At 45.9% G+C, this 24832-nt stretch overlaps 2 protein-coding genes and 1 long non-coding RNA gene across 3 annotated transcripts in view; 2 read left to right on the forward strand and 1 right to left on the reverse strand.

Moving 5' to 3' along the window:
• Positions 1-301: 301 nt before the first annotated feature.
• On the reverse strand, positions 302-1222 carry LOC123168875 (uncharacterized). Its single transcript, XM_044586736.1, has one exon. It carries the CDS (start codon positions 1120-1122, stop codon positions 484-486), a length of 639 nt encoding a protein of 212 aa, XP_044442671.1. The 5' UTR covers positions 1123-1222; the 3' UTR covers positions 302-483.
• A 7659-nt stretch (positions 1223-8881) lies between these two features.
• LOC123168629 (uncharacterized) lies at positions 8882-12656 on the forward strand. The gene is made up of 5 exons (XR_006484434.1): positions 8882-9066; positions 9780-9888; positions 11392-11501; positions 11589-11785; positions 12282-12656. It is a non-coding gene; the product is annotated as an uncharacterized lncRNA (long non-coding RNA).
• A 2684-nt stretch (positions 12657-15340) lies between these two features.
• LOC123170668 (uncharacterized) overlaps positions 15341-24832 on the forward strand; it is a 30115-nt gene continuing 20623 nt past the window's right edge. The window contains exon 1 of the mRNA XM_044588480.1: positions 15341-15650. Coding sequence (XP_044444415.1) covers positions 15404-15650 — 247 coding nt within the window. The 5' untranslated portion in view covers positions 15341-15403. The remainder of the gene's footprint in view (positions 15651-24832) is intronic.

Below are 24832 nucleotides of genomic sequence, written 5' to 3' on the forward strand. Positions count from 1 at the left end.
TTTTGTGTTTATTCAGCCTTTGTCTGCCAGCCACACAATCTTTTTTAGTAAACATCAATCATTCATCAAAACAAAATTGGTGTAGTGCTGCTTAAAAATGTATCCACGGGAAAATTCCTAATTTTTGGTGAACAATTATTTTGCCAATATTTAAATGTGTTTTATCATTCGTGGGACCCATGAGTCATGAATCCCATCAGTCATGCTAAACATTAGATTAGACCCGATTGCAACTTATTATACCAATAGTTGGTGTTCACTGCAACAAAGAGTAGTAAATGTCACAACGAGAGACTCGGCAGGCAGGTAAATGTATATATTCATACTCACACTGCTGCACTGCAGCTAGAGTTAATTCAACGCAAATAACTCGGCGTGGCAGGCATCAACCATGAACGGATCATCGAGCCTACTACAGTCTACATGGCATTGGGTACCAAGCTAGCTAGGTCGATCTGTAGCCTTGCCCGCCCGCTTGATTGATCACACATGGGCCGGCGCGTCCAGCTTGTCGAAGCAGGGCACGTCGGCGGCGTCGTCGCTCGGGCCGACGGCGATGGTCACCGGCCAGCAGTAGTACGTGGTGATGACGCTGGTGGTGGCCATCGCCGTGTGGGTGGACAGGACCCCGCTCAGCTCCATCTCCGCGCCGGACACGCCGCGCCCCTCGTAGAGCGCGCGAACGTACCGCATCGGCAGGTCCTCCGGCGGCTCCAGCCGGGCCACCGCGCTCGCCTCGTGCGCCATACGCTGCGCCACGTCGATGGGCTGCGGCAGATCGAACTCGGTGATCCTTGCAGCAGGTGCCGCCGCCGCGTCCGTGAGCCGGACGGTGACGTTGGCGTAAACAATGGTGGCGCGCCCACCGGGGTTGTTGGCCCTGAGGACGACCGTAAAGACCACGACGTTGCGCGGTGGCGGCAGCGACGGGATGTAGTCGACAGCCACGCGGCCGCCGGCGAGCTTCAGCTGGAGCTTCTCGGGGCGGAGCATCACCACCACCGCCCGAACGATCACTGCCACGGCCACCAGGGTGACCACGCACGCCACCATGCACCGCGCCGCGTATAGCCACCGGAACCTCCTCCACCAGCTCGGCATCTTGCTCCCCTGCTCGGCCATCCGAGCTGGATGTTTTTTCTTTTCTTTTGGGGGTTGGGGAAACGTACTGGCAAATGAGCTAGATATGTACCTACAGCGTGTTCATGGATGATAGAGAGAGATCCACTTCCGGTATCTATTTATAGAAACTTAGAAATAGAATACGCTACCAACAAGTTCCTTCGGGCATCTCCAACACTGTCCCCTAAATCGGACTTACTACCCGTCCGTGAACGCTTCCGCAGACACGGATACTGAAGCCGACCATTCAACGCAGTATCCTAGATGCCCGCATACACTTTTAACCAAAATTGAATCAAATGGACAAATTTCATGGAGAATAAAAAGATTCTTGCAAACAGGATAAATGTTCGATCTATTTACATAAAGCGGGCGATATTTCATCCGTTGAACTAAAATTCAAAAACCTAACAAAAACTATGCGAGGCACCGAACGACAACATCATATGCATGGCCGCCCTGGCCGGCTAGACTGCCGACGTCGTCTGCTCTGTAGTCTAGTCCTTGCAGTGGCGGAAGGGTGCGTAGGGGGCGCGGTAGCTCTGATTGTTTGTGACCTGGCGCTCGCGGTGCAGTCGCTCGGCCTCCTCGGCCATCGCACGCACGGCCTCGTCCCATTGCCTTTGTCGATGACCAAGGCGGCGGCGTGTTGCGATTTGGCCATGCCGATCTTCACCAGTTGGTCGCTGACGTGGCACCGACACCGACCGTGGTGCTAGACCGGTCGAGGGCCCAAGCCTCCTTCAGATCGGTGTCACTGCGGACCTAGTCCGGCACGACATCGGATTTGGTGAACATGACACTAATCTGCCCGTTGCGCCGCTCCCACCGCTCTTCCTCCCGCGCCACCCTCATGGGCGTCGTCAAGGTGATGTGTGGTGACGTGTTTCCTTCGCTCCCAAGAAATGAAGGAGGCGCGCACACATGTGAGGGCTAGGGATCTCCTCCTCTGTCATGGCCTCACCACACATATTACGGCATGGCGGTTAAGCGGGCTGGTCTAACCAGCCGAAAGTGCTGTGTGGCAGGGAATGCGGCCTCCTCCTTGACGTGGCATCGATTTGGATGCCACGGTTGCACCGGGGTGGTGGGGGGGGGGGGTCCTGCTTCACGCGATGGCGAGGCGACAACGGAGGGGCTAGACCATGGTCGAAGACCGATTGCTCTAGCAACAGCTTCGTGTCCGCCTGGTATTCCTCATCCATCACGGCGGCCTCTACGAGGAGCGGTGGTTGCGGCTGCTCCTCCACATCCCTAGAGGAGAGCATGATCTCTTGCTTGTCCATCGTGGTGTTGGAGGAGGAAGGGCCCGGAGAATATGGCCGGCAGTGACATGATCCCTCGGAAGATCTGAATCCACCCCCATCGCTGAAAACTAACCGCTCGTGGATGAGAGGAGAGGAGCAATGATGGTGGTGAGCGAAGAGGAGAGGAGAGGAGCAATGATGGTGGTGAGCGGAGAGGAGAGGAGCGAGGCGGGTGGGTGTAGAGAGGAGATGAGACGTGCTGTTGTCGACGTCGACCCCCTGCTTAAATAGCCGGGGCATGCAGAATGCCGCATCGATACACGCAGCGGCTGGAGTAGGCTTCTTGGTCTGCGTGTCCTCATTGAAGTAGCGCCGCCCTTAGGTCGTTCAGGTCACTTTGACAGGCATTGTCCAGTCATGTCCACTTCGGCCGACTGACCGGCATGAATGCACTGCAAAGACTTTGGGTGGGGCCGAGCAGACGGACAGACATGTACCTGATGGAAGTCCGGATGCCCACAAACCTACCCAAGTTAGGGCTCGATTTGGGGGAATTTGGACGTGCGGACACGTCCATAAACATTTGCGGCACTGTGTTGGATAGCAAAAACTTTTAGACACCTCAGTCCGGACGTTTGCAGGCAATTTAGGGGACGATACTGAAAATACCTTACACGGTTCTTACCATGAACCACAATAAGTAAATCGGAAGAGAGGCTAGTTTCGAAAGTCCTCTTCTGCTGAGCTCGCGGTGAACAGTAAAATCGAAAAAATGAAAAAAAAATCGAGAAATTGCTAAATTTTTGTGTGGCAAACTGTGACAACTGTTTTGTATGTTTGTCCAATTTTATCATGAAATGACATTCCTGGAAGTCGTGGAAAAAAATAATCAACACTCCAAAATGCTTTTAAAAAATAGCATTTTTGGAGCATAGATTTCCTTTTGCCACGAATTACACCAATGTTATTTCATACAAAAATTTTGCAAGCACACAATACATTTGTCAAAGTATACCACTAAAAAATTCAGATTTTTTTACTATTTTCTTGGATTACTGTTTATTAGGAAGCATATGTGCTCGTTAGCTGATACTCGATTTCCGGCTAGTTCCCATTTGTGCACTTTGATCCCCTGTTTCTCCTATATGTTCGTTATTCTCTATACATTTATTATTTGTGGAGCATAGATCTTTCGATATTTTTGTGTGGCTATATTATTGAAAGTTCACATATTTTTTTATTAATTTCTATGTATATTGGTGCCTAAAGGTAGAATCTATTTATGTTTGTATCCAGTACCCTGATATACACCACCACGCTCATTTGACATTTCCAAAGTGTGCAGGTGATTTAATTGATTAACCTTTTGTGTTTTCAAGAAAGAAATCTTCTTCTTGTGTGTTGTTTCTTCATCTATAATTCTATATACAACCTCCGTCTCATAATATTATGGGACGGAGGGAGTATCTTTTTTGGATCACTCTGTTTCTCTCTCTTCACAGTTTCAAAGCTTGCAACGTGTGTATTTGTGTTGTACCACTGGGCCGTGCGCTTTGAATTTTCAGTCGAGTGTGGAAAAGTCGGACCGCAGAAACAAAATGATGTCACGCAGATATATACGGCGGCAGGCAACTGGACCATGGCGACGAGGCAGAGTGCGGTAGCAAGCCCTCTCTCAAAAAGAGGCAGGAGAGCATTATCGCCGGCCATGGCGACGAGCGGCAGTGGGCAGTTCAAGAGTGCAGGCCCCGTGTGGGGGCCGAGGAAGTACATCCTGGCGGCCACCACCGTGACCCTCGCCGTGAGCGCCGTGGCCGTGGCGACCACCGTGATCCTCAGCCCCGCGCGCATCGCCTTCTCCGTCACCGGCGCCTCCAGCAGCCAGGGGGTGGAGGGAGCGTCGTTGGTGGCCCTGAACTTCACCCTCGAGGCCGCCAACCCGAGCCGCCGCGCCGGGGTGGAGTACAGCTCCGTCACGGCCAGGCTGCAGCTCTACAGCGCGAGCCACGCGGCGGCCGGGTGGCTGAAGACGGACGTCCACCAGGCCATGCCGCTCCAGCAGCCGCCGGCGACCTCGCGCAGCCTCCGCGCGTCGGTCCTCTTCGACTGCAAGGACCTGGGGTGCTGCGGGCGCGCGCCTCCGATGACCGTGCTGGTGCTCGCCCAGGTCCGGTTCAAGGTCGGGCTGGCCTACTCCCGCCAGTACGACGTCCAGGTCTCCTGCCAGCCCGTCGACTTCTTCGCCGCCACCGCCGCCGCTGCAAGGGTTGTATGCGTTGCCTGACTTCGCCGCCGCCGCTCGCCTACCTCTAGCTAGCGATATGTCGATCTAGATTAGTAGTAGTATATATGTATGTTGTATTGCTGTATCCCCAAATCGATTATATGACGATTTTCTGTGGCAATTCTTTTGGTTCTTCTGATCCGGCCGACAGGATTTCAAAAAATTACAGGATCAAGCTAGCTTCGACAAAGAAACCAGGGAAAGTGGCGCTGAAATTAAGTAGACCGGTCAGGGCGCAACAATGAGCACGACAGATGCACATAATGAGAATTAGAGGTGCCCGTGTGGTGCACGGGGTGCGTGTGTGTGTGTGTGTCTGTTAGAGACCAGGTCCAGGGCAGCGTGGTGATCGAGAGGGCTTGGTGCGTCGCGTGCGTTGCGGGCGCGCGCGGAGGACGCGGCCAGAGCGAGCTAGGTCGTGGGCGCGAGCAGGCAGGGGCGTGGAGAGCGTGTCCATCGTGTGCCTTGGTACAAAACCCATGTGTCGGTCTTTGTAATGGCAGTGGCAGAGTTCGAGCTCGCCAGAAATACACAGGAGCCATTCGTGCGGCAGAGGTGTTCGTGCACCTAAAAATCTTGCGTGTTGCCTCCCTCTCGTTTCTTTGTTGTCTCCGGTGATCGCCGTGCTCCGGTGGTTAGGTTAGACACCAACAATGCTAAAGATTAGATTAGACCCGATTGCAACTTATTACACCAATAGTTGGTGTTCGCTGCAACGAAGAGTAGTAAATGTCACATCGAGAGCCTCGGCAGGCAGGTAAATATATATTCGTACTCACGCTGCTGCACTGCAGTTTTTTTTCGAAAAGGGGCAGGCCCCGGCCTCTGCATCAGATCGATGCATACAACCATATTATTAATAATAAGCAAAAAGTTCCACAAAAGTCTTCAGGTCTGAAAAGCAGAAAAGCTCACAAAGAGCACAAGCATCATGACAGGAAAAGCCACAACCGGCAGGCAAAAATATAAGATAGGAATGTAAAAACCTTTCATATTACATGACCACCATCCAAACCGGTTGAAGATATCCCGAGCTACCATCTCCCATCGGACAGATCCAGTAACCAAACGCTCCCTGGCCTTCGTCGAAGTGAGTAGCGACTACATACGGATGAGTGTACTGCCCGGAAGATGACCTGCAAGAAATGAATATTTGTTGTTCTGTTAAAAACCAAATCGTTTCTGCAGTTCCATATAGCCCATAATAAAGCACATACTACAACACGGATATGTCTCGTAGTTTCGTGGTCTAACCATCTAACCACGTCCCAGATAACGTGTTGATGGTATTCGGAGGAGTAATATTAAACACTAAGTGCACCGTCCGCCACAAATTTTTTGCCAAGGGACATTCGAGAAAGAGGTGTTTGATGGTTTCATCCTTATCACAGAAACTACATCTTGTATATCCTGTCCAATTGCGTTTTACCAGATTATCCTTAGTTAGAATAACTTGTTTATGTACAAACCACATAAACACTTTGATTTTTAGAGGCACTTTGACTTTCCACACATGTTTTGAGCGAGGAATAACACTAGAGTTGATAACATCCAAATACATGAATTTAATCGAAAACTCTCCATTCTTTGTTAGTTTCCAGTTCAACCGGTCGGGTTGTTGAGTGAGCTCGACGTCCATCAAATTTCACACTAAGTGGAGCCAAGCTTCCCAACGATTTCCCGCTAGCGTCCTTCTGTTGGATATTCAGAGGATTAGACCTCCCGTAATACTGTTGCAACATAAGCTTCTCTTCCAGGCTACTACAATACTACACTTTAACTCGTCATGGCAGGCATCAACCATGCATGGATCATCGAGCCTACTACAATACTACAGTTTACAGATAGGTAGGTACCAAGCTAGCTAGGTCGATCTATAGCCTTGCCCGCCCGCTTGATTGATCACACATGGGCCGGCGCGTCCAGCATGTCGAAGCAGGGCACGTCGGATGGGGAGTCGCCCGGGCTGACGGCGATGGTCACCGGCCAGCAGTAGTACGTGGTGAGGACGCTGGTGGTGGCCATCGCCTTGTGGGTGGACAAGACCCCGCTCAGCTCCATCTCCGCGCCGGACACGCCGCGACCCTCGTAGAGCGCGCGCACGTACCGCATCGGCAGGTCCTCCGGCGGCTCCAGCTGGGCCACCGCGGTCGCCTCGTGCGCCATACGCTGCGCCACCTCGATGGGCTGCGGCAGGTCGAACTCGATGGCACCTGAAGATCGGCGGCAGAGCGTGATGTAACCAGATGGGAGGGCAGTGGGCCAAGGGTAGTGAGGACTGGACATGGCAGCGGCCCGGATACCGCAAAAGCCCCTCCCCTCCCTCTAGTTTTTATCCAGTTTGTAGGAAAAAGCACATCCAGACCGTCGACCGGACCTATACATGCCCGTGTTGGATGGCAAAACTTATCCGGATTTTATGGTCCAGACAATTACGGACGGTTTGTGGGTTGGTGTTAGAGATTCCCCCTGTAGTAGATGAGTTGTGTTTCGGGGCGCTCTCTCTCTCTCCCTCTCTCTCTCTAAGTTGGAACTAGGTGCTGTGAAGCAGCCGCTCAAGGCCACTTGGCAAAGTGTATATTATTGACGTGCAGCTGGTGATACTACCACAGTGCAATGCAGTCGATCAGGTCACTTTGCGAGAGGCAAGTTGTCTTCTCAGTACTTAAGACAAAAAATATATTTGCTATTATCGGTCACTAATCATACTATTTTGGCCAAAAATAATTTATTTGCTATTATACTTTGGCCAAAAAAATTGTATTTTTAAAAAAGTCACCGGGTTTTTTTTTCTGGAATATTTTTACAAATATAATGACAGGACAACTTTGTTTCAAACATATTTCAGATTTTTTTATTTTTTTATTTCATTGCTATTTTTTTCATATTGGATGTATCTAGAAATAGGTAAGTTGGGAGAACATGAGGTCTCTCAGAGCTTAACCACTGTCGGCCGTCGGATCGAGTCGCTTGATGCGTTTCCGGGCGTCGGATCGAGCGGTGGGAGGAGCTGGGCCGTTGGATCGACATGAAGCTACTGCTACAATGAATAGTTACCGTCTCAGGGTAAATTTCTCGTGCCACCGCGCATAATTCCCGTGCCCCGCCGAGGGCATTTTTATAATTTCACCGTGTTGTATAAAACTGCAACACCCATAGGGTTTCTCCCCAATCGGCTTCCTCCCCTCTTCCTGATCACGCGAGGGAGAGCGCCACCGCCCCCTCTCCTTCCAAACTCCTCTCTTCCCCGCCTCCCCTCGCGCTACCGGCCATCCCCGACCAGCCGGCGTCAGCAGGCGTCGAGGTCGTCGCAGGGGTCCTCCCCCTCGCACCCGCTCCACCCCACGCCGCAGAACTTGCCGTACCGGATCCCCACCGCTGCCACCCATCCCATCCCATCCATGGTCAGAGCATGCTCAGATCACAAAGAAATTGACCGAATCAGGGGGAATAGGACGAGGAAGGAGGCTCCAAGTCGTAGTTGAGCGTTGCGCACGACCGGCTGCATGGCGGCGGCGGCGGCTTTGACGCGCCTACGGAGCCCCTGACGAGCAGGAGGAGCACGACCAGCATCCCCATCGCGTCACCCACCAGCCACAGCTGCGCTAACATCCCCTCCCCTTACCTCGATTCAGATCCTCTCCTCTGCTCTTTTCTTCTTCATTCTGTCCTGACCCCTCACTTGTTTGTTCGATCCAGAGCAGCAGCCACCCTCCATGGACGAGGACGAGCACCACAGCGACGACGGCGCCCCTCACATGGTCGAGCTCGACGGAAGAGCGCTCGCCATGGCCGCGTTCGTCTGCTCCGGCGTGGTGCAGCCGAGCTTGGCCAACGACGAGGTCGTGTACCTCCGCCTCGACGGCTCCTAGCGCGGGTAAGCAAGGCAGCACCCCCATCCCCATGCTCGTTTCAGTTTTCAGAGGCTCCTTCTTCTTTTGTGTGTGCTGATGACGCCTGCTCTTCTCCATGGAGTTGACAAGATGGAGATCCCTGCCATATCTTATATTCTTCAATTGTCAAATGCTCACTCAGCTATTCAGATTGTTGCATATTTTCTTCCATTTTTTCTTCATATTAATCTATGCTATGGATTATGACAAATAGAGCTGACAATTTTGTGCTTTATAACTTTTGGGTCAGGATGGTATTTATGACAATATGCATCTACTGATACTGTTTGTGTTTGCATTTTAGAATCTTAACGCTTGATATTGACTTTCCAGGGGATGTATTTCTAATGTTTAGGTGAACCGGTTTACAATGCAGAGATTGCGACAAGAAATAACGAAGAACAACGTGTGTATGTGTGCCAATTACCATGGATAATGCTCAATTCTTCTGTTTCTAAATGGCCCTTCACACTACAGGAAAGTGACAATCAGTAAAAGTTAAGGTCAGACTTTGGAGAAGGTAAACATGTATTCTACATATGGTTACTTTTATGTACTTTTAGATATATGCAGTTTCTTGGGTGACTAAGATGGTGTAGAGGCTCTGCCAGGATTACTTTTAATTTCTGCCACCAAATAAGCTGTTACAAAAGGAGTAACAAATGCAATATCTGTTCTGATCAAGCTGAGTTCAAAATTGACTATAAAAACAGACATTTACCGATAAGGAAATCTGATAGGTTATGTGTTGTTATCGTATAAAATAGCAACAAGACTTCACTACTGAGAGATATTTATGCCTGCATCATGATAGGTCTCCTTCCAAGTTTGTTGACCTGTTTTTTCTATCCCAAGTTTATTGCCCTGTTTTTTTGTCCTTCCGAGGTTATCATTCGGTTTGTTTTGCATGCTGAACTGGCATATTTAGTGGCGGGTTTGGTGCTTCTATCACTGTGGTCTTCGAGAATCTCATCATATCTCTCTATCCTAGGAATTATATGTTCACTTCCATGAAAAATAACATTTAAGAGAAACTTCATCACAGACTATCTTTGGTGTGATATTTATAGACTGTCTCCCACAACAGATTATTGACATCACAATTCAGAGAAGCTTTGATTTCACTATATTCTCCCTTTTGAAATTAATACTTTTTTTTCACAACAACACTACTCATTTTAGTGGAGGAGGCAGCGACTCTGACAGTTGGAGAGTTAACATATTTGGTTGCAGGGCGTTAGAGGATTTGAGTAGAAGCTGGCGAGCGGTGTCCACAGATTGTACAGCGACCAAGCGGCGATGAAGAATCAATGTGTGGATCTATCATTACCATATGGACTAGGTATGCAAAGTTATTCCTCTGGTATGCTTTATTGTGGCCATACGGCCTTTTATGTTTCATTCCTTTTGTATTTCTGTCAACAAAAAATGTAGAGCTGCACCTTAATTGTCATGGTGATGTTGGATGGCATGGCAGTTGTCCAGTTCTATTATTTAAGAAGTCGATGTGTGTATATCGATCAAAGTGATGATCACAGTAGACTAAAAAGCTTAGTAGTAGAGTTTAAAAGAAAATTCAGAAGCATTGGAGGCTCATGCTTCTACTGTCATGTTTTATGCTCCAGTTAGGAGTGGTGTTTCTAAAATAGAGATTATTGATTTTCACATATATATATATATATATATATATATATATATATATATATATATATATATATATATATATATATATAACCTGTGTTCATAGGAGCATTCATGTCTCATTCTTTCTTTTCCATTTTCTTCTCCCTCTAAATTGTAGAGCTCATATTCAAATTAGTAATCTTTTCAACTCTCTTTATAACTTCGCAGGTTTCAGAAATAAGATGTTTGCTTTATTGAACTAAGTTATTCTATTTTTGAGAGAGTATTGCGCTAAGATGTTTTATATCCTTATTATAGGGATACAAGCTCCGTGAACCATTCATGTAGTTACCGATTTTAGACATATTTTGTTTCAGTTACGAAGGTTTAGAGGGATATATGAATGAGCTGGAGTTTCAGTTATCATTGGAGCTACTTCCCCATTCATATTCTTAACATTAATCCATCTTATTAATATTAATTAATTATGATGCTGCCATGTTCATTTCTGCCCTTGGAGGGAGATGAACATATGGTGCTGCCAGCGCAGCACTTAAGGGCATGGAGGCTGACAAGGCGAAAGAGGCATGTTCTCAGCCACCAAAATACGATGTTTAGCAGTGCCCGAGCGGAAGATAGCAAGGCGGTTGACGTAGGATACGGAGTAAGCAGAGCTAGCGGCAGTGGACACAGCTACCACGTTGGTGGGCGCACCAGAGGCACAACACACGGTGGACATCGAGGATGTAGTGCACATCAAAGCAGTCGCCGCTCTGCGGTAAATTAGATAGACAAAATACATGACATGTTAGGCTGTTACTCGCTAGCAGCAGAGAAATATTCAGCTTATTCATGAGGTAACAACAGGGTCTGTTGCGCTGAATCTTTGAGATGAAACCAAACCAAACTAATACATACCTAGCATCTTTCCAGAAGTCTTGATTACGGAATATATATGGTCCCATTTTAAGTTTTATAGGATATCCTCGGTTATCTGTTCTTTTGTAGGGATTTGAGAAAAAAGAAAAGAAAAAACACTTATAATAAGGCAATGGCTTCGTGAGAAAGCACAAGAAATATCGTTGCGTGGCAGCAGGGCATACCTTAATTTGCTTCATGGTGAACTGGAAATGTGCTTTTATGTCAAACTGAAAAAATATATATGGTGTCTGCTAGCACCGTAATATGTCCATCCATTAACCACTATTTTTTCGAAATACAGGCCTCTGCTTCTGGTTATTACAAGCTAGGTAGTATTGTGACAGTGATCGGAAACTTCTACACGACTCATCACCATCATGTCCATGCCCCAGAATTGGGTGAGTGCTCAAGGTATGAAAATAAATGCCGACTAGAATAGCATGTCTTACAACAACATTTCTATGCTTCTAAATGACCATTGTGTTTCTAATTCTACAGGAAGAATTTTGTAGTTCCACTGTTGGATTCCAAGCAGGCAATTCATGATCAGCATTGCGCAAGCTATGGAGTGATTGACAGGTGGAGTGACTGCTGGGGTCATGAACGAAGAAACAATGAAGTCACTGGACAGCAAAACAGATTATTTATTCCTAATGTCGTTGCTCTTGCAAAATTGCAGGCCTATTGGTTATGTGGTAAGCAACCATTGGACCCTTTCTACAAGCACATAAGTGTTGATGATGTACATGACAATGATTGTTACCTATTTATCTTAACTGTGACCTTGCTTCGGCATTTCAGAAACATTGTAGTTGCTTATTTGTATTCTATACTTTTGGGTGATTTTACCAGTACCTTGCTTATGTTTGTACAGTACTACTGGATATCTGATGGAGCTTTCATTGCTGTACTGCTTATTCCACCCCTTGCTTTGCTTTCCCCTTTTCTGGCTGGTCTCAATGCACTTTTCAGCCGAGCACCAAAAAGATATCCTGTGCCCCATATTTCTACACTTGGAATACTACTTCTGTCCCTGTCGAGTTCGATATGGATATGCCCCAAAATGTATTTTTGTTTTGCTAAACAGTTTAATGCAACTTAGTGATAAAATATGTCTTCTATTTATGTACACTTCCTCTCAATCACCAATATGGTCCCAGTTATCCATGTTTATGTACGTGTTGTCTGCAGGTGGTTATGTTGGTTTTATCTTCCGGTTGGTTGTTAGTCCCCTACAAGAGTTGTCATAATATGAAAAGGCTCCAAAAGGTGTCACGGTCAGGAATCTTTTTCCAGGCATCCGGTGATGATTAGGTAACCAAACCATATCACAGGATGTGTGTTTATGTGGTCTGGCAAAGTAATGCTCTTCTTTTGTGGTATGTGGAAAGTAATGCTCTCTTTGTTATTCATTTTTGGAGCCGTTAAATATTTTTTCCCTCATAATAGTTTTAGATGTTATGCCTTAGCATATTATATCAACGAGAAGTGAATGTGTTTTAGCTCGTATCTTCTAAATTAGTGTCTTCCACCGATATCAGAAATTAATGCTTCATATCATGTTTTGTATTTCTTTTATATCGTGTACTTCTTCAAAATTTGTATCTCAACCTAGCCTTCTTAGTGATAATTTTAGTGGAAGACATTAGAATTCTTTTCGAGTATGAGGACTGTTATTTATTAACAAGTATTTATCACATTTAACAGAAATTAGTCTCCTTATTAACAGAAATACACTGATCCTATTCTAGCACTATGATTTAGTTCATGTGCTGTAGGCATCACCGTCATTGCAATTCCTAAAGATGTGGAATTCTCATACTAATGCCGCCAATATATTTTCTCAAGAGGTCTCAAATTGAAAGCTAGGCATACTTTTCTTGATAAATCGTGTTTTATAACCAGATCAACAAAGTTTTTGTATTTCGTGATTAAGAGATGAAGTTATGTTTGCCAATGTCACCCATAAATACACTAATTATTTTCCATCCTGAGCTCATTTCCATGTCTGCTCTGGAATATTTTCCTACAGAGAAGAGGGCCACAGTACCAATTGGGCAGACTTTGTCAAGGCGGCAGGAATAAAAGAATAACATATACTCATAAGGATCTTCGCCTTCAAGATTGTAAGGGGAAATTATTGCTCACTGTCCTGTCCATACGCTTTAGAAGGAAATCACAAGTGTATTTTCTATACAAAACCATCATGTGGTCATCTATATTACGAACTATTCACACCAGATTCATATGGAATGGCACTCATGGCGGTAGTTGAACCAGAGCTATCTATCAGTACGCCTAACTATGGCTTCGTAGTTTTAGCGCATCCACTGCCACTGTGTTGGATTTTGCTCTCTAATATTCCTACTTGTACTACTGAACTTAATTTCAACTAATTAGCTTTTGTAATATCATGGCTGCATTGAACTTGATGTTGCCTTACTTCTGCGGCCGGTTAGTTTTTATAATCTCATGACTTTGTTGAACTCGATGATGTTACGCTCCTGAAATGTTTGTTTTTTTCCATGAACCACAAAATCGGTTGTTCTATTACATGTGCTAAACTTGCCTTCCTACTAATGCATCATGCGATTTGATCTTCCGCTGTTTGCCCATGTCGGTTGGACCGGCACCCTCGCGCCAAGGCGCGTTGCCGATCTAGTATACACCCATAGACCAAATGTCCCTGTTCAGGAGGGAGCTCCCTTTGGTTGGTGGCAGAGTAGCAAATTGATTTCGCAGTAAAACGAAGGCAACCATACAGATTCACAGAGGCAGAGTACTTTAACCAGAGGACGTGCAGGCGTGCAAGGGGAGATGGCTTCCTTGATGGCCTTCATACCCGGCCTGCATTGCATGGCAAGCCACTGTACCTTGGCCATCCTTTCCTTCCTTCCACAGAGCTAGTAGCTAAATGACACCGCAAAAGACTCGATGGGCATGGGCAGGTCGCGCTGCTGCACTGCACCTAGCCAACACTCGTTGCGGGTCGACGTGACCGCACTTGCATTGCATGCTCAATCAGTTCTGCTGGTGCTGGTTCCACATGACACTACATGCAATCGATTCTGCATCGCATTCAATCGGTGTAGGACAAGTGGATCCACCTACGTAGCTACTGTAGATATATAGAGTCGTGACCATGCTTGCGGGGAACAACAACATCACGGCATCTTCTCTTCTTTAAAAAGAAAACAGCTACGTACACGACATGATTATTTGTTCCAAGGTGAAAAGAGCAGCCCGGGCGCATTGTACACATTGAATTTTACTCCCTCCATTCTTAAATATAAGTATTTTTAGATATTTCAATAAAGACTACATACGGATATATATAGACATATTTAGAGTGTAGTGTATGCAAACCGAAGAGAGAGAAGCAGAACGATCCAAAAAAGATATATAGATGAAGTAAAACATAAGAAGAAGAATTTTTCTTGAAACACGTCGCTGCGCATCACCCTGACGACACCCGTGAAGACGGCGTGGGAGGAAGAGCGGCGCAACAGGCATGATAGTTACATGTTCACCAAGTCCGATGTCGCGCCGGACTAGGTCCGCAGTGACACCGATCTGAAAGAGGCCTGGGCCCTCGACCGGTCTAGGACCGCCGGGCGGTGCCTGTGCCACGTCAGCGACCAACTGGTGAAGATCGGCATGGCCAAGTCGCAGCACGCCACCGCCTTCGTTGTCGGCAAAGGCAATGGGACGAGGCCCCGCTAGCGACAGCCGAGGAGGTCGAGCAACTGCACCGCGAGCGCCATGCCACAAACAATCAGGGCTACCGCGCCCCTACGCACCCTTCCGCCATTGCAAGGACTAGACGACGGAGCGGACGACGTTGGCAGTCCAGCCGGCGAGGGCGGCCATGCATACGATGTTACCGTCCAGTAACTCGCGTAGTTTTTATTAGGTTTTTGAATTTTAGTTCAAAGGACGAAATATCTTCCAGTTTATGTAAATATATCAAAATTTTATCCTGTTTGCAGGAATTTTATTTATTCTCCATGAAATTTGTCCGTTTGATTCAATTTTGGTTTAAAATGCATGCACAAGTTTAGGGTACTACATTGGATTGCCGGCTCCCGTATTTGTGTCCGCCGAAGCGTGCACGGTCACATAGTGAGTCCGATTTAGGGGATGGTGTTGGAGGTGCCGCGAGGAACTTGCTGGTAGTGTATTCTACTTCTAAGTTTCTAGTATAAATAGATACCAGATATGGATCTCTCTATCATCCATGAACACGCTGTGGTACATCTCTAGCTCATTAGCCAGTACGTTTCCCAGATAAAAAAAGAAACCATCCAGATCCGATGGCCGAGCAGGGGAGCAAGACGCCGAGCTGGTGGAGGAGGTTCCGGTGGCTATACGCGGCGCGGTGCACGGTGGCGTGCGTGGTCACCCTGGTGGCCGTGGCAGTGATCGTTCGGGCGGTGGTGGTGATGCTCCACCACGAGAAGCTCCAGCTGAAGCTCGCCGGCGGCCACGTGTCTGTCGACTACATCCCGTCGCTGCCGCCTCCGGGCAACGTCGTGGTCTTCAGGGTCGTCCTCAGGGCCAACAACCTGTCAGACCCAAGGTGTTCTGCCAGACTAAATTCAGAGAACTGGGCTCAAACTAGCTTTTCTTAGCACTTTCAGAGGAAGGATTCGAGCTTACAAGCGAGTTACAAGATGAACTAGCCTACCAGGAACACTGGTGGCAGAAGGGGGAAACCCTAGTGATGATTCGATGCCCACAAAGACTCTCTCGAGAGGGATTTATAGCCTTGCAAGTTGGTAAGAAAGTAGAGAAAAACGACACGCAGTGGATCACTGTAATTGTTGCCAGAAAGTTGAACAGCGACTTGGCCGTTCTCAGGAGCCGCCCGATTGAAGATCAACGGCATCGCTGCAGTCATAACTTCACGAAGCGGTACGGCTAATTATCCGTCCTTGGATCGAAGATGGGTGGCCACCAGAGCGTCGCGTGCTCCCTTGTTCATTTAAGCTTTGAAAGTGTTATTTCGCCCCATCATCTTCAGAGTTAGCACTAGGGTCGTGACAACTCCCCCCCAACAAGAACAAATCTGACCTCAGGGTTTGAAACTGGGGAAGACCTCCTGTATGAAGGGGGCATCTTCCCACGTTGCTTCTTTTGGAGGTAGATTGCTCCATTTGATGAGCCAGCGCACAACCGGGATGTCAATATCTCCTTGTCTTCGAGGGACGAGCTTCCTGTCCAGCAGCTGCTCCGGGATGTCAATATCTCCTTGTCTTCGAAGGACGAGCTTCCTGTCCAGCAGCTGCTCCGGTTCCAGTAAAATAGTTCCATCAGGATTGAGCAGTGGTAGCTTAGGATAAGGAATAGCCAAGGGTCCCAGGTGCTTCTTCAATTGACTGACATGAAAGGTGTCATGTAACATGCAGTCTTCTGGGAGTACCAACTTGTAAGAGACTGCTCCAATTTTTTGTAAGACCCGAAAGGGCCCATAGTACTTGGAATGCAATTTTAAGCACCTGTGGATGCTAAGAGTTGTATGCCTGTATGGTTGTAGTTTAAGATACACCATGTCTCCCACTTCCAGAGTCCTTTCCGATCTTTTTCTATCTACAAATAGCTTCATTCTGGCCTGAGCTCGTATGAGGTTTTCTTTGATATGAGCTGCTGTCTGTTCAACCGTTAACACAGCAGGGAAGTTTTCAGTAGCAGCCTCTGGGTAAAGAGCAGCCTCAGCCAGCATATTTGGATCTCTGTTGTAAAGGGCATGGAAGGGAGTTATTTTCAGTGATGTGTGATAAGAAGTGTTGTACCACCATTCAGCTAGTGGCAACCAGTTCATCCATTTCTTAGGCTGCAAGAAGGCCATACATCTCAGATAGTTTTGAAGGCATTGATTCACCCGTTCGGTCTGGCCATCCGACTGTGGGTGGTAAGAGGTACTGAGGTGCAGTTTAACTCCCATCTTTTTGAACAAGCCCTGCCATAACTGACTTGTTAAAATTCTATCTCGGTCAGTGACAATTACTGAAGGGAGACCATGCAGTTTAAAGATGTTTTCCATGAATGCATATTTAGTGAATCTATCAACCACTACCAATATCATGTCTTTGTTATGAGACATAGGCAATCCTTCAATGAAATCCATAGAAATGTGGCACCTGGCAAAATCAGGTACTGGTAGAGGCTGTAGGAGACCCGGGTACTTGTTATGCTCAGGCTTGTTGATCTGACAGGTGGGGCATTGCTTTATGAAGTCCACAATGAACTGTTTCATACCAGGCCAATGGAACAACATTTTTACTCTATGGTAAGTGGCCCTGTGACCTGAGTGGCCCCCAAGTTCAGAGTTGTGTAGTGCAGTGACCAGCTTTGTTCTGAGGGGTGTGGCAGAGCCCACCACTATCCTTTGCTTATACCTGAGCACTCCTTGTTGTAGGGTATAATGTGGCAGTGCATCAGGGGTAGTAGCTAGTTGAGAGAGAAGGTCCTTGCACTTAAGGTCAGTAGCATAACTGTCCACTACTTCAGTTATCCAAGCCGGTACAGCAGAGCTAGCTATCATGGAGTTGAGATTGTATTGCACCCTTGAGAGGGCATCTGCCACCCTGTTCTTTTTTCCTTGCTTGTATTCCACCTTGAAATCATAGCCCAAGAGTTTGATCAAAAGCTTATGCTGAATGCCCTCTGTAAGCTTTTGCTCTTGAATGTATTTCAAGCTTTGTTGGTCAGTCCTAATGATCAAGGAAGATGCAGCAAAGTAGTGCTTCCAATGCTTTAAAGCTTCAATAATAGCCAGAGCTTCTTTGTCATATGTGGAACTAGCAGCAGCTCTTGGTCCAATGCATTTACTGAAAAAGGATATAGGTCTGCCCTCTTGCATAAGTACAACACCAATTCTATAATTGCATGCATCCGTTTCCAAAATGAATGGTTTGGAAAAATCAGGCAATGCTAGAACAGGAGCTTCAGTCATTCTGTGCTTGAGTATATTGAAAGCTTCATGTTGTTCTGTGCCCCAATAGAAGTTGTCCTTCTTGAGGGATTGAAAAAGTGGTTTACAGATCAGGCCATAATTTTGGATGAATCTTCCGTAATATCCAGTGAGGCCTAGGAAACTCCTGAGTTTAGTGACATTATCGGGTGTTGGCCACTTAATTACCGCTTCAATTTGTATGGGATCAGTAGCAACACCATCAGCCCTAATGACATGGCCCAGGTATTCCACTTGAGGCTGGGCAAATATGCACTTGCTGACATTTACATAAAGCTGATTTGCCTGAAGGGTTTCAAAGATTTCCTGCAAGTGCTCTAGATGTTCCTTTAAAGTTCTGCTAAACACCAGGATATCGCCAAAGAAAACCAGCACAAATCTTCTCAAGTACTTCTTTAAGATGGTGTTCATGAGTTTTTGAAATGTAGCAGGAGCATTAGTGAGGCCAAAGGGCATTACCAAATATTCATAATGTCCGCAGTGGGTACTAAATGCAGTCTTTTCAATATCTGCCTCCTGCATTCTGATCTGGTGATACCCGCTTTTAAGGTCCAATTTTGTGAAAACAGTGGCCCCATGTAATTCATCTAACAAGTCCTCGATACTGGAATGGGTTATTTGTTCTTGATGGTTTGCTCATTAAGCTTTCTGAAATCATTACAGAGCCTCCATGTCATATCTTTTTTCTTTACTAAAAGAGCAGGAGAGGAATAAGGGCTAACACTGTCTCTGATCACCTTATCCTTAACCATGCCTTGTATAATTTGTTCCATTGCATCTTTCTGGTGGTGTGGCAATCTGTAAGGCCTTTGATTTACAATCTTAGCACCAGGGAGGAGGGGAATAGCATGGTCAATGGCTCTGGCAGGAGGGAGAGCAGTGGGCTTGGAGAAAATTCCCTTATATTTGTTCAGCAGTAGCTGCACTTGTGGGTGGACAGGAGCAGTGGAAGGAGGTGCTACTGTCACAAAATTGAGTTGCAGAACTGCCCCACAGACAGGCTCCTCTTCCTTTGGTTCTGCTGGGTCCATTTCTGGAATTACCACACCAGGTAAGCTCTCATCTTTGAAAATGATTTTCTGTCCCCCCAGGTCTAGTGATTTGCACATGCATTTCATCAAAATCAAGCTCGACGGGGTAATGTGGTTTCATCCAATCAGCCCCTAATATCACATCATAAGTCTGTAATTCCAAAACTCTGAAATCAGAAGTAAATGGAGTTCTCTAGATGTTATAGGAGCATTGCTTGGCCATAAATTCAGTCCATAAAGTGCCCCCATTAGCTACTACTACTTTTCTCTTTTTGGTGGGGCACAATTTGCATTGAAGCTGGTTTGCAATGTGAGGTGCAACAAATGTTGCAGTGCTGCCACTGTCTATCAATGTTGTGGCTAGAAAATTGCCAAATATCATAGTGACAGTAAAAGAGTACATTTCAGTTTTCATGCCCATCAGTGCATGCATAGAGATCCTCAATGCTGGATCTCCTGCTTTGTCCTGCTCCTCAGTATCAGTGTCTTCAGGTTCCACTGAGCTAGCAGTGTAATAAACTAACTCAGCATCATTAGGGCAATCTTCTTGTAGAGCTTGGACTTGTGCTTGGTTGGCCAATTTGCAGACCTTCTTGTGTCCAGGGAACCAGGGTTCCTTGCACTTATAGCAAATCCCTTTTAATCTTGCCTGTTGAATGATGTTAGCAATATTATTATGACCAACAAGTTTCCCTGGGTCAAACTGAACAATTCTCCTAGCTGGTGGTTGCACAACTTGTGTGAATTGTCTTTTAGGAGGTTGAGCTTGCTCCATTCTTCTGGCTAACCAGATGGCTTTCTGCAGATCTTGTGGTTCATGGAATTGTACATAGTATTGGATACTGTCATTAAGACCAGAGATGAAACTGGTCTTATAATAGTCATTGGGCAGCACTGGGTTGTCTCTCCTCATCAGGTTCATAGCTTGTTCAAACTTGAGAACATAATCATTGACAGTGCTCGTTTGAGACAATTTGTGGAAGGCTCTCACATTGTCACATACCGAGGACTCAGAAAACCTACCCCCTACATATCTGTAGAACCTGTTCCAAGGAACTGTATTTGCAGTCATGCCAGTGCCTCTCCACCATTCTATTGCAGCACCTATTAAGTAAGTGACAACAATTTCAGTTTTTTGTTCAAGTGGTGTTCTAGCAGCCTCAAAGTACATTTCAATGGTTTGTATCCAAGAGTCAGTGCCACTGCACTACAAAAAAATACACTTCCGTGATGATACGTGTTTGTCACAGTAGGTCGCGTTTTTTGTCATGCATGTACATCCATGACAAATTTATGACAGAATCAAGATAGTCATACCTGTGATGTCGTAGAAGTGTTCCATGACATTACCAAAATTATCATCACAGAAGTGTCCACTTCCATGACGATAAATCGCACGTCATAGAAGTGCTTTCGTCAAGGGTGACCGACACGTGGCATCCACAGTAACGGAACACCGTTAAGATATCGGGTCGGGTTTTGGATCCGATAACCCGTTAACAGCCCCGACCAATGGGGATTTTCCACGTGTAAAATCATCATTGGCTGGAGGAAACACGTGTCGGCTCATCGTTGGAACAGATGTCATCCACTCATTGGACAAAAGGCGCCTACGATACGTCGACACGTGGCACGGCCCAACAGAGGCCCATTCCTGTGAAAAGGTCGGCCCATTTGACTTGGTCAAAAGGTGGCGGGCTGGCCCATGGAAAGCCTGTTAACGGCCTGTTCGCATATAGCCCGTTTACAGCCCGCTAACCCAAGGCCCGTTACGCCCTGTCCGAATTAGGCCCAGTAGCGTCATCTGGGCCATCCAATATGATTCCAGCCCGTTTTCACTTCTGGCCCATGTATAGCCCATGACGTCTTTCGGCCCATATGAGGCCCTATGTAACTCTTGGCCTATTAACGGCCGTGGTGAAACTGGCCCATAATGAACAGTGTATCACTTTACACCCATTAACGGCCCGTGGTGAAACTGGCCCATAATGAACAGTGTATCACTTTACACCCATTAACGGCCCGTGGTGAAACTGGCCCGTAATGAACATTGTATCACTTTATACCCATTAACAGCCCGTTATTCCGTTGGGCCGTTTCCATCCCATGTTATCTTTCGGCCTTGTTAGAGCCCATTTATTCTTGGGCTCATTTCCAGCATTCGTTTACTTACGGCCCGGTACTGTCATTTTCTGCTTGTGGGCCAAATTCAGCCCGTGGTTACAGTCGGCCCGTTTGTGGTCCGTTAATATGTTGGGCCGTTTTCATAGCGTCATCAAATACGGCCTATTAACGATGGCCCATTATGGTCGGCCCATGAACGGACGATTCCAACTATAGCACGTTTACGGCCATAATGCGGTCTGTTTGGCCCATGTTTGGCCAATCGATCGTACGACCCGTATAAGGCCCATTGATGATACGGCCCGTAGAAGGCCCATTGTTTCTATGGCCCGTAGAAGGCCCATTGTTTCTATGGCCCGTAGAAGGCCCACTGTTTCTACGGCCAGTAGGAGGCCCAGTGTCACTACAGTAAATATTAGCCCATGGTTATTGTGGCCTAGTTTTAAAAAATAGGTTATTACAGCCACTAGCTAACCACGGAAAAAGAACTGCAATTACTACAAGCAAACAAATAAACAAGACAACAAGGAAATAAATAAGCAAGCAACTAACGCTAGGCTATCACGGCTATTACACATATTACATCCACTGGGCATCAAAGTTCGCCACCAGTGCAAATATAGGGAACAAAGCAGCATATCATATACACCGGTTGTCAAAGTTGGCGACCAGCGCAAATAAACGCCGCAGCAAAACAAATCCAGAACTGAAACCACTTCAGAAGATCTCAAGAAACAATATCCTGGGTACCCATAATGCTGGCAAGATGCTTAGCAAGCTTATTAACTTTCTCTTGTTTGACGCTTAAATCCTCCCGCGCTTGCTGTTGCACCAGAAAATATGCATCTGAATTCTGCAGGGACTTCCTCAGTCCTTCAGCTTCCTGTCGCAGCACATCTGATCGATGTCTTTCAACTTGAAGTTGATACTCAAGAAGACAAACTGATTCAGGCAGCGAGTTCGAAGAGCTTCTGCCAGCAGTAGTGGCCAGTAACTCGAACACTACATCAAGACAGGACTTTTGGGTTCCCTCACTGTCATCAAGATAGTTTTTATCAGCTTTCTTGGAGACCAACATGGATGTCCCACTATCTTGAACCTTATCTGCATTACTTCCTTTACCATTGGATAACGCGGTACTGTTCTCCAATATTTTGTTAGCATTCTAGAAGAGAAACAAGCAGACACATCACATGTTTACCATGTTGTATATGAAACTCATTTTGGTAAATGAGTTCAGTAGTAAAGTGGACAGGATAACAGCATGAAACAAACATATATCTATGTACCATGGTCACTTTATGGTCTATATCATTCTAGTTTTTGTTGCCAAATCAAGATAGAGACACAGTTCAAATAATATTTGTTCAAGACAAAGCAGAATAGACAGAATATAAGTGTGGGTAACTATAGAGCAATAACAACACTTGTAATTTGCATGACATGAGAACATAACTGTTTATTCAACTGAAACTGAAATCAACATAGAGCAGGTTACAATGGCAAACCAGTTAAAGAAACAGGTTTAAAACATACCTGTTGCGCCATTGGAGTTTCAATTCCATCCTTCAAATTTGAAAATAGTTGGTATGAGTAAATACAGTAATGCAAGAGCAAAGGAGTATGAGCCATAGCTACAGAACCTGACCTGAGAACAAAATCTTCTTCTCCTTTAAGCGTTGAGTTGGGATTCGGAGTGGTTGTCCTCGTGCTTTGGGCACTGCAGCTCCCTTACTAACTGCTCGTGTTTGGGTGCTCTGTGGTGGAGACGGTGCTGTGTTAACTGGAACTGGGTTACTATCTGCCGGGGTTGGGGTTAGAAGGGGTGTAGCTGGTTCTCTGTCCAACTGGGTAGGGGTACAATCTGCGAGAGTCTGGGTTATGTGTGGTGGATCTGGTCCTTGGGCAAGTACAACCGTGGTTCTATCTGCATCAACTGGTAACACTATCTTTTCTAAGATTGTGTTGTTTACTCCCTTAGATACTGCCATCACGCTCTCCAATTTAAATGGCTGATAAAAAAGAAAAGTAATTGAAAGTATAGACATTGTATGGTAGACACGTGCAATGGATAGTGGGGAATAAAAGAGGACATGAAATAATTCATATTTATGTTGTCTAACCAAACAGGATAGCATGACACAATTTCACATATATGATAGCTAACTAAACAGGATAGCATGACACAATTTCACATTATGATGGCTAACTAAAAAAGATGGAAAGACATAGTTCAAAATATGAGACTATGTAAACAGGATGACATGACATAACTATATAATGTGTTTATTAAATAGGTTGGCATGCCATAATTCACATACATTCACGGATAGAATGCCATAATTCAAAATATGATGACTGTAAACACTAAACACGATGAGATGATATAACTATATGATGTCTTTATTAAATGGGTTGCGATGCCATAATTCAGATAGATGATGTGTATGTACTATATAAACATGATGGCATGATATAATTCAAATATATGATTTATATAGTAAGCAAGTAAGCAGATGGCAATCCATATATGATGTAAAAACTAAGCAATGCAAGACAACATGCATGACATGGGTAATATAACCCTGCCAAGTTTGAGCATAGACCTCAGGGGGGAAATAGGACTGGTCATCAGTCTCTGAATCCTCCTCTAAGGACCTATCCGTAACTAGCGAGATATGCGATTCGTCAGATAGCATAGTCTGCTCTGAAGACCTTGTTTTCACTCTAGAATTTGCCATCACCGTTTCAAATGGCTGATGCACACGAAGAGCAGTTGAATGTACTAACATTGTTGACAAATGTAATATGTAACGAAAAAAAAGGATGGCCTGATATAATTTACATATAAGATGACTGGCTAAGCAGGATGGCATTGCAAAATTCACATATATGATGCCTGGCTAAACAAGATAGTGTTGCATAATTCACATAAACGATGAATAAACTAAACAGATGGCATTCGCACAAAGGATGTCTAAACTAAGCAGATGACATATTTTTTTGTATAAAGTAAGCAATGCAAGACACCATATGCATGATATAACCAACATCAGCATGCCAAGTTAGAGCGAAGACCTCAGGGGGTAAATAGGAGTTGTCTTCTCCTTCTGAATCCCCCTCAGAACAGATATCTTCCTCTCGATTACAATCCGAAATGCGTGGAGGGGGGGTTGCCTTTGCGCCTACCATGGAGCGACGTCTGCATGAAATTTTATTGCCACGCAAGGCTCGTCTCTTTTGCTCTACATGTTCAGTTCCATTGTTTACAATAACTGTCATGCATAGGAATAAAACATAGTGAGATTATGTAAGGAGTGCATGCAGAAATCCAGAGTGATGGTAGCAACCTGTGGATAGACCCAAAACCAATAATAGCAGGCAGATAATGGCTTCAGTTAAAAAATACAGATAATGGCTTCTTTACTGTTTGTTTCCCACCCAACATGAAACTCATAGTAGACACCGGAGATTAACCAGATAGTAGATAGATAATATTGATAGCGGCCCCGATATGTACCCCACAACCATTTAAAAACTCAAGTTTGACCATTAGTTTGGAGCTGACTCAGAGTCTAATCGGTGAACAGGATGATAAAGTAGCATGTAATATT

The sequence above is a fragment of the Triticum aestivum genome, chromosome 7D, assembly GCF_018294505.1.
Source record: "Triticum aestivum cultivar Chinese Spring chromosome 7D, IWGSC CS RefSeq v2.1, whole genome shotgun sequence".
Lineage (NCBI taxonomy): Eukaryota > Viridiplantae > Streptophyta > Magnoliopsida > Poales > Poaceae > Triticum > Triticum aestivum.

Excerpts from the sequence above, each read along its gene's own strand:
- LOC123168875 (XM_044586736.1), bottom strand. The coding sequence starts at position 1,122 with ATGGCCGAGCAGGGGAGCAAGATGCCGAGCTGGTGGAGGAGGTTCCGG.